Source organism: Mauremys reevesii, linkage group 15 (assembly GCF_016161935.1).
Source record: "Mauremys reevesii isolate NIE-2019 linkage group 15, ASM1616193v1, whole genome shotgun sequence".
Taxonomy (NCBI): Eukaryota; Metazoa; Chordata; order Testudines; family Geoemydidae; genus Mauremys; species Mauremys reevesii.
Window position 1 is genome coordinate 461,790 of NC_052637.1, and position 10,333 is coordinate 472,122.

At 55.1% G+C, this 10,333-nt stretch overlaps 1 protein-coding gene across 1 annotated transcript; it reads left to right on the top strand.

The window, feature by feature from the left end:
- The first annotated feature begins 2,485 nt into the window (after positions 1-2,485).
- Positions 2,486-8,783, top strand: LOC120382842 (E3 ubiquitin-protein ligase TRIM39-like). Its single transcript, XM_039500265.1, has 6 exons — positions 2,486-2,907; positions 3,251-3,346; positions 5,036-5,266; positions 5,605-5,627; positions 7,174-7,292; positions 8,224-8,783. The coding sequence occupies exons 1-6, from the start codon at positions 2,506-2,508 to the stop codon at positions 8,733-8,735; spliced, it is 1,383 nt and encodes a 460-aa protein (XP_039356199.1). The 5' UTR covers positions 2,486-2,505; the 3' UTR covers positions 8,736-8,783.
- The last annotated feature ends 1,550 nt before the right edge of the window (positions 8,784-10,333 follow it).

Sequence of the window (10,333 nt, forward strand, 5' to 3'; positions counted from 1 at the left end):
ATCATCAATAGTTGTCATGCCCGCATCTCCCACCCACTGCTTATGCTAAGGCCTTTTGGGTCTTATGCCTTGATTAGTTGAGCTAAGCTATTGTTTGACAAGCCTTGAGGTGCATTGGTTCATGGCTAGTCTGCCTTAACTTACAAATGCCTCTATCATATTGCCCCTATATAAATCCATGGTGCTCCCACATCTTGAATACTGCGTGCAGATGTGGTCACCCCATTCGAAAAAAGATATCTTGGAAATGGAAAAGGTTCAGAAAAGGGCAACAAAAATGATTAGGGGTATGGAACAGTTTCCATAGGAGGTGAAATTGATAAGACTGGGACTTTTCAGCTTGGAAAAGAAACGACTAAGGGGGGATATGACAGAGGTCTATAAAATCAGGACTGGGGTGGAGAAAGTAAATAAGGACGTGTTATTTACTCCTTCACAGAACACTGGAGCCAGGGGTCACCTAATGGAATTAATAGGCAGCAGGTTTAAAACAAATAATAAGGAAGTATTTCTTCACACAACACACTGTCAACCTGTGGAACTCCTTGCCAGAGGATGTTGTGAAGGCCAAGACTATAACAGGGTTCAAAAAAGAACTAGATAAATTCATGGAGGATCGGTCCATCAGTGGCTATTAGCCAGGATGGGCAGGGATGGTGGCCCTAGCCTCTGTTTGCCAGAAGCTGGGAATGGGCGATAGGGGATGGATCACTTGATGATTCCCTGTTCTGTTTATTCTCTCTGGGGCACCTGGCAATGGCCACTGTCGGTAGACAGGATACTGGGCTAGATGGACCTTTGGTCTGACCCAATATGGCTGTTTTTATGCCTAGACCTGCAGGCTACAGTGTGCGTGGAGCAGGCGGGGGACTACCTCTTCAGACAGCCTGATATAACTATTGTAGAGTGTGAACGGGGGTGGGGGGTGTCTGAATGTGTTGCCACCTAGCGACTGCCCCTGTGTACACTATACTAGACCCACCACCAGGAGAGGGTCCCCATTGGGTCCAACAGATGTGGGAGTTCGGACTTGGAAGAATCAGGATTCTAATCCTGGCTCCCCAGTCCAAGGTTGTTACAGATGGGGAAAGTGAGGCACAGAGTGACCAAGGGATGTGCCCATGATCACACAGGGAGTCAGTGGAAGAGCTGGGGATTGAACCTGGGTCTCTGGAGTCTCAGCCTCGCAGGGGAATTGAATTGCACTGAGTAATTAGGTGTGAGCTGGAGAAGTAATATGAAGTGTTAGTGGACTAATAGGACAGGGATGGGTTTGGAGTTAAGGCACTGGGGTGGGATTCAGGAGATCTAGGTTCAGTTCCCACCTCTAACACTGTGTGTCTGTCACTGCAAGTCACTGCATTGCTCTGTGCCTCAATTTCCCCTCCCACCCTGCCTCTTTGTGGCAGGGACTGTCTCTCGCTGTGTCTGTGCAGCGCCCTGCACAACGGGGCCCTGATCGCGGCTGGGGCAGGGACTGTCTCTCTGTGTCTGTGCTGCACCTGGCACAACGGGGCCCTAATCTCAGCTGGGGCCCCTGGGTGCTACCATAATACGCATAAGAATATTGGATGACACTAATCCCTGTTTCGACACACTATATCCTCCTCACGATGGGTCTTTCCAGACCAGCTCCAAGGCCCCTTGGCAGGGAGTGTTGTGGGGGCAGGGCCTGGGCTGACTCAGCTCTGGGAATTTCCTCGGGGGTGCTCAGAAAGGCAATGAGTTAATTAGAAATGCAACAGCCAGATTCACAGAGAGAGGATTCAGGACTCCTGGGTTCTGGGCTCCGCTCTGGGAGGGGAGTGGGGATCTACTGTGTTAGGGCAGGGGATTTGAGGGCTATGAGATCTGGCCACTGGCTTATGACGTGGCGGGAAGCAGAGTTGCTAATGATTGTGTTTGAAACTCTGATCAGTAGACTGGAGAAATTGACCTGGATATCTATTGTGGAGCAGCTCCCTGAACCCACAGTAATCTGGAACAAAAGTCACTTTATGCTGGAATAATTATAGTATGAAACTCCTACTAATCCAACCCCCCCCCTCGCCACACACACACACACACACACACCCCACACACCACTGATGTGCTAACCCAGTGGTTCTCAACCTGTTTATCATTGTAGGCTGCATGTGTTAGCTGGGCCACAGGTTGACAACCACAATGCACCCCCCTCAACCTCTCCCACAGACCCCTATGCCCAGCACCTCCAACCCAGAGACCTCTCCACAGCATGGGGCCAGGAGCAGAGCCCTGGGCGGGGGATCGGGTGGCAGGGACCCTGGAACCCGCTGCGTGGGGCCGAGCAGCAGCCCTGACCCAGGACAGCTCCGGACCCCCAACCCCGCCGGGCCGGCTGGCAGCCTACCACACAGCTGGGCTGTGCTAACCACTCCCCTCCCAGAGTCAGGGGCAGACACAACTCCATCTGCCAGATTCCAGGAAGTGGGCAGGCCTGAAGGAGCTCAGCCCTCTTGTAAGTTTCTGTTTCTCTTGTCAGCCATGGCCGCTGTTCACCCGGAGAAAGCTCTGGAAGATGACCTGGCCTGTCCCATCTGCTCGGATTCCTTGCAAGACCCCGTACTCCTGAACTGTGGGCACAATTTCTGCCAGGCCTGCATCACCCAGGTCTGGGAAGGACTGGAAGAAAACTTCTCCTGTCCCAAGTGCGGGAAGAGATTCCGGGAGAGGCATTTGCACCCAAACCCCCTGCTGGGGAAGGTGGTGGAGCGAGCCAGGCAGCTGGGGTGGGGGGCAGAGGAAAGCATGTGCCAGAGGCACAAGGAGAGGCTTACGCTGTACTGCGAGGAGGATCAGGCCCTGATCTGCATGGTGTGTGACAGATCCAAGGAGCATAGAGCTCACAGGGTGGTTCCCATCGAGGAGGCAGCCCAGGAGTACAAGGTAACTGACTAACACCGGGCACTTGGAGCAGAGCAGTGGGGCTGGGAGGGACAGCGTGGGGGTAGAACCCAGGAGTCCTGGCTCCCACAGCCTGGAACCAGTAATAGAACCAAGGAGCCGTCCTAGTCGTGCACTAAGCACATACCCGCTGTCCAGGAGCTGGAGTTAGAACCCAGGAGTCCTGACTCCCAGCCCCCCTGCTCTAACCACTAGACCCCACTCCCCTCCCAGAGCTGGGCACAGAACCCAGGAGTCCTGAATCCTCGCTCTGTGAGCCAAACCCTGATTTCCTACTCCCAGCTCAGCCTCCCTCCACAAGCCAACCTTCCGCTGTTATTGACAGGGCCAGTTTCAAAGGCACCTGCAGATTCTGAAAAATGAGAGCTCCAGCCAGAAGGCCTTCACCACCAGCGAAGGGAGGAGGCTGGAGACGCTGCTGGTAAGTTCTTTCCCCAGCCCCTGGGCTTCCCTTGGGATTCCCCTGCACTTTGCCGATGCAACACCCTTGCAGAGCGTGTCTCGCGTCCCCCTCTAGAGGCTGGTCCCCATAGAAGGCAATAGCCTCCTACTGCCAGAGCTACAGAGTCAGTCTCTCTCTCTGGCCCAATGACTTTTTATGCCAGAGGTTCTCAAACTGTGGTCCATGGGCCACCAGTGGTCCGCGAGCTCCATTCAGGTGGTCCGCGGATAGTTCTGTCTAAGGTGCGCGCCTGGGCAGCTGCACACAAGCGAATGAAGGGCCAACCAACCTAATTAGTATAGCCGTGCAGGTGTGGCTCCACTACTCCACTGGACCCTGGAGAAGACTCACATGTAAGGTGAGGTGGTGGCCGTGGGCGGAATAGGGGATAGGTGGGAGGGGGCAGTGGTGTGAGAAGAGGGGATGGGGGGAATTTGGGACGTGCAGGGCTGCGGCGGCTAGAGAAAGAGGCGACTTTCCCCAGCTGCAGAGCTGTGGCTGATGGGGAGAGACGGCCCTACTTCCCAGCCCCAGCCCTGTGGCTGCTGTAGCAGGGGAGAGACCCCCCCTCCTTCCCAGCCTCAGCTCGAGGGCTGCTGCAGTGGGAGAGACAGGATGAGACCCCCCCGCCTTCCCAGCCCCAGTTCGGGGGCTGCTGCAGTGGGGGAGAGAGAGTGCATCTCTCACATTAGAAAGGTAAGACTACTGATATTAAAATATGAGTTCTGTGCTTTTATTTGTAGAACAAAAAAAGTTAATTCTTATTACGTTTTTTTTTTTAATATAGTGCTTTTCTCCAAAGCGCTTTACAATAGTTAGCTAACGGTACAAACAACATTTGGGAAGATCATTAAGTGATCTGCCAAGACCCTCAGCAACTTTCAAGTGGTCCAGGAAAAAAAAAAAGTTTGAGAACCACTGATTTATGCAAAATGGAGCAGTTTCAACAGAAGAGATGGAGGACGCCTGGCCTTAGAGTATCCCAGAGGTCCCTGGTTACAGCTCTTTCCTCAAAGGTGGATGACCTAGGTTCAAGTTCCGAATCCAATCAGGCCGCAGGGGGATTTGAACTTCTGTCTTCCACATCCTAGCTAAATGTCCATTTAACAACTGGTTATTCTGGGAGTGTAGCGTTCTCACTTTGACCAGACGTTCCTGCACCTGCGGAAGTTTAGTCAAAACAGATAAGTTCCCACAGAACATTACAGATGTGACAGATCAGTATTTTCCGATGGAAAAACAGGGTTGTTGAAAAATTTCTGAGCAGCTCTACTCTAACGGCTGGTCCTGCTAAAGGATAACAGCTCTACTACTGCTGCTAGGTAGTGGAGTTACTCCCTTTGCTTATGTGATCCACACTGTGGGATCCCAGTTTTGAAGATTGGTCATTATAAAGACTGAATTCAGGCTGGATATCTCAGTGGGTCCCACCTTCTAGGGGCAGGTCCTTTGTAGAGGAGAACAGTCAACCCAGTTTTCTATCAAAAAATATGTTGGATGCTTGCACCTCTCTGTCCATCTGCTCCTCCCTCCCTTGTATATTACCATGTCCTGCTCCCACAAATCCCATGCTGCCCCTTCACATGGGAATACCATGCCCTCCCTCTCTGAGATGTCCTCAGCGGCGCATCCCACGTCCCAACCTGTCCCCCCTCTCTCCTGCCACAGGCTCACACCAAGACCGAGAAGAAGCGAGTGGTGTCCACCTTCCAGCATCTGTATCGGCTGCTGCAGGAAAAGGAGCGCCTCCTGCTGAAAGGACTGGGTAACGTGGCCCAGAGTGTGGAGCAGCTGCAGCAGGAGAACATCAACCACCTCCACCAGAGGGTGATACCGCTGCATGGACTGGTAGCCGAGCTAGAGGGGAAGTGCCGGCTCCCGGATGCTGAGCTCCTCAAGGTGAGGGGGGAAAAAGAGAAAGAGAGAGAGAGAGGCCCCCAACTTGCCACCCCTCTGCACCATCCCATGCTGCCAGTGCTCCCCTTGCTTGCTGGACTCATCAGAGAATCACCCTCTGTTCCCAGCAGTGAAGGGGCTCTGACACACATCCGAGCAGTGCCGGTTTACATCTGACAGGGGGTGGCCTAGGAATCACTGACTCCTTCCTAACCATAGTCCACAATACTCCTGCTCCCACTCCAGAAATACACCTCCCCGGCTTCCCTTCCAGCCCCTGGGCCACCAAGCCCCAGTTCGTGACTGGAGAGCTGATGGTCTCTTCTTTCTCTCCCACCTAGGACGTCGAAAGCACCTTGAACAAGTAGGAGCCTCCTTCATGCCCTCTGGTATCGGGGAGGGGGCAGGGGGGAGAGGCCTCCCCATCCCAGCTGCAGAATATTCCTGCTTCTGCATCAGCAGCAGAGTGGACTACAAGCTCCATTTGGTTTTAGCTTGTGCACCCACCTATAGAAGGGCACTGGGGGGGGGCTGCACCGGTGGCAGTAGCAGAAGGGGATGGGGGGTTTTGTTTGGGGTCCCTGGGAAGCCCAGGGAGCTCACCAAGGGAAAGGAGGGGCATGCAAGGAGTCATTGAGGGGTGGGGAGGAAGAGGATGGGGGGGCACACGGGGATCACCCAGGGCAAAACAGGAAGGGGACCACAGTGGGAATGGGGGGCATATGGGGGCTGCCAGGTGTGGGGCAGAAATGGGGGGAGCTGTGCTGGGGTCACTGAAGAGTGGGAACAGGGTCACACGTGGGTCACCCTGTTACCCAGGGTTCTTTCAACACAAAGCTCTTGGTAACTTTTACTCTGTGCGAGGTGGTGTCAGGAAATAAATCAGGGGAGACACGGCCGTCCGACCGATAGATGGCTGGCACAAGCAGGACAACACACGAGTGCTTTCACTTAAAGCTAAACTTTACTTAGTCTCAAGCACTTACACGCGTCCGCAACAGGTTAGTAAAACACCCCCAGCCCTCGATAATTACCGAAGCTGAGTGTGGCTCTCGAGTGGCGCAGCGGCTGCGGGTGGGGAACACAAGATGTATCCGGAGGGAGAGTCCAGTCCTGGAGAGTCCCCCTACCTCAAACTTTCCCCCCTTATTTATACACTAGTAATCGAATGCCACGTCCCTCAAGGAAAACTTGTTATGCAAGTAGTTTCAATGGTCAAGCAAGAGGTTTCCTTCTGATTATTGATTAACCAGGTGTGGGGTTTTCCCAGAGTTTGCAACCTTGAGGCCCCAATAGACATTCCTGGGGCACATGCTCTTCTAAAATGCATGTATCAGCAACTGCAACACAAGTCTGATCAGGAAGGACGCGGGGTCAAGCTGCCCTTTCTGTGGCACCCAAAAAAACCCCTCCCCTCCTGCCTTGGTCAAACTGAGACTGCCGAATAGGCTGCTTTTAACAATAAGCCATAGTGGTTTCAGGCACTTTACTGGTTTGCCAAAACCTCCCCCTACAACCGAGAGGCAGGAAAGGAATGGGAGGGCTGCAGCGTATGGGGGTGGCTGCGTGAGGGTCACCGAGGGGCAGAGCAGGGAGGGGATGGGGGCCAGGTGGGGGGCTGCACACGTAACCAAGGGGCGGGGAGAGGAGGGACAGGGGCTGCACAGGTGCCCGTTTGTCCCTGCCCAACTTTTCTCCTTGGTCATTGGCTAGATGCCAAGGACTCAGCTTGACTCTCAGATCTCAGGGGGAGTTTTGGGGGTTGGCAAATAGATGCAGCATCCTACTGCAGGTCAGCTGTGCCCGCTGGATCCAGCGTTGCTAAGAGATGCTCCCCCTGGCACACTTAACATGCACATGGTGCCCTTAATACAGAGTCCCTCCGGTGCGTGCCTGTTTGTTTCCCGTAGGTATAAAAAGATGATGCTGCCCGAATTGGCGTCTGCGCCCACGGCTGAACTGGAGGAGAGCATCAGGCATTACTCCCGCAAGAGGAGAGCTCTCCAGGACGAGATGTGGGAAAGCCGGGGTAAGCAGTGGCACTGTTGTTGTTGTTGTTTGTTTGTTTTTATTCATGTAGGGTCACTCCGGGATAAGACATATAAGGAAGCCCCTGCCCCAAGGGCTTTCCAATCTAAATGATTAATTATTTGTAGTGTAATTGAGTCTCTGCTGAGCAGTAGGAGATTTGGGGGGGCTTCCTGTCATAGGCACATTGGTTCTGCCAGTGGGTGCCCCACACTGGCTCCGCCCCCTCTCCCTAAGCCCCACCCCCACTCCAACCCAGGGCCCCGCCCCTACTCCACCTCTTCCTGCCCTTGCTCCGCCCCCTCCCCTGAGACTCCCTCCCCTGAGCACCTCATGCTCACTGCTGGCTCCTTTCTGCCCCCTCCTGCCAATGGACTGGCTCTGAATGGCATGAGGGCTGTTATGCTGTATATGGACTGGGTCTGAAGGGAAGGGGACTGTTATGCTGTGTATGGACTGGCCCTGAAAGGAAAGGGGGCTGTTGTGTTGTATATGGACTGGTTCTGAATGGCATGAGGGCTGCTATGCTCTATATGGACTAGCTCTGAAGGAGGAGGGGCTGTTATGCTGTATATGGACTGGCTCTGAATGGCATGAGGGCTGTTATGCTGTACGTGGACTGGCTCTGAAGGGAAGGAGACTGTTATGCTGTGTATGGACTGGCCCTGAAAGGAAAGGGGGCTGTTGTGTTGTATATGGACTGGTTCTGAATGGCATGAGGGCTGCTATGCTCTATATGGACTAGCTCTGAAGGAGGAGGGGCTGTTATGCTGTATATGGACTGGCTCTGAATGGCATGAGGGCTGTTATGCTGTACATGGACTGGCTCTGAAGGGAAGGAGACTGTTGTTCTGTATATAGATTGGCCCTGAAAGGAAAGGGGGCTGTTGTGTTGTATATGGACTTACTCCAATTCTCTCCTGCTCCTGCAGAGATCCTGACCCTGGATGCCGCCTCCGCTCACCCTGGCCTGGTGGTGTCCCCAGACCGGCACAGTGTGTGGCATGGGAACAGCGGGGGCTGCCCGCCCAGTGACCGCCGCAGATTCTTCCCGGCCTCCTGCATCCTGGGCTCTGAGGGCTTCTCCTCAGGCCGGCACCGCTGGGAGGTGGAGGTGGGGGACAAGGACGGCTGGGCAGTGGGAGTGGCGAGGGAGTCCGTGAGGAGGAGGGACCCCACGGAGCTGCAGCCCCAGCACGGGGTGTGGGCTGTGGAGCTGGGATGGTACCAGCTCCTTCCTCTGTCCCCAGGGCCACCAGCGGCAGCCCCGAGCCGAAGGCCCCACAGGATCCAGGTTTGTCTGGACTACGAAGGGGGACGGGTGTCGTTCTACGATGCCGAGAACCTGACCCCACTGTTCACTTTCACGGCCTCCTTCACCGAGACGCTCTTCCCCTTCTTCTGGCTCTGGGCCCCCAGCGCCCGCATCACGCTGTGCCCCTGAGGGAGACAGAAAACCCACCCTGCCAGGACCACGGCCTGATTGCTAGGTGACAAGGATGCATCCCATACACCAGGCCCCACCAGTCAGGTTGCTAGGCGATGGGGATACAGCCTACAAACCCAGCCCCACCAGTCAGGTTGCTAGGCGATGGGGATACAGCCTACAAACCCAGCCCCACCAGTCAGGTTGCTAGGCGAGGGGCTAGGGACTCTTCAGAGCATGGTTTTGTATCCCTGCCCATCCTGGCTCGTAGCCATTGATGGACCTATCCTCCATGAACTTATCTAGTTCCTATTTGAACCCTGTTATAGTCTTGACCTTCACAACATCCTCTGGCAAGGAGTTCCACAGGTTGACTGGGCGTCGTGTGAAGAAATACGTCCTTTTGTTTGTTTGTTTTTAAAGCTGCTGCTGCCTGTTAATTTCATGGGGTGACCTCTCATTCTTCTGTGATGTACTAATGCATACTTATCACTCCTAAATCCAAACCAAACTTATATTTCTGCAACACTACAACTTACATCTACTTAGCATACATGAATTATATGTAACCGTGTATAAATCATATCGCACACCACAACAATAAATGGATAATAAAAGGAACTAATGGGCTACAACCCCTCCATACTTGACCCCACCAGGTAACAGAGACACGGCCCATAAACCCAGCCCTATCTGTGACCCATCTGTGGCAGAGGGCAGGAGGGGGTACAAGTTCCCGGGACGCCGTGGGTCTGTTCTCTCCATCCTAGCTCACCAAAAGGTGCCATGTAAGGTCTCTACAGAAAGCCGGCGTCACACTGCAACTCGTAAGCACTGAGAGATGCCTGGATGGCTGATGCAGCAGGAGCTGTGGGTGCAACCTGGACATCCCCCATGGGCAGCGGGTGTTGCAGGCCAGGGAATGCTGAGCCTCCCCGCACAGCCAGGCATGGCCCTGCCCACGCTCCACCCTGAGCCCCCCTCCTTCCCGCTCTTCCCCTGTGGCCCCAGCCCAGGCTGTTTCCCAAAGCGGGCGGGGGCTGGGGCTAGGGCGGGCCGCTCAGCAGCCTGGGACTCGGAGTGGCTGGGGCCAGTCACTGGACTGCCTGAGCTGAGGCCACCCAGCGCTCCAGGACTGGGGATGGTCGGGTGACCCAGCTGGGGTGGGGAGGCTGGTGGCTGGGGACATCCAGCAGGCCGGGACTCTGGGTGGCTGGGGCAAGGCTCCTCCGGCCGCAGTGGGTGGGGAGGGGCTCCAGCGGGGAGGGGCGGGGCCTCGGGCAGAAGGGGCGGGGCCAGGCGCTAGCCTCCCCGAATGGGAGGTTCATGCGCCATCCACCACATCCCATTCTCTAGGGCTGTGAAGTGGGGCAGGCGGCCCCCAGAAGCTGACAAACGCTGCCCGCCTGAGAGAAATTGGTTTGGCTGTCGGTGTCTCTGTGTGTAAACTGCACGTGGCTCCCAGCGAGAGGGTCCGGACGGGACGAAAGACAGCCGCAAAGGGGACGGAGATGGCGTCAGATGCTACCGGGGTGGTGCTCTGCTCTGTTCAAGGTTGAGATCAGTCGGCTGCATGCGTGTGCTCCCTCTGTGTGCTGCCCCGGCTCTGCGCAGAT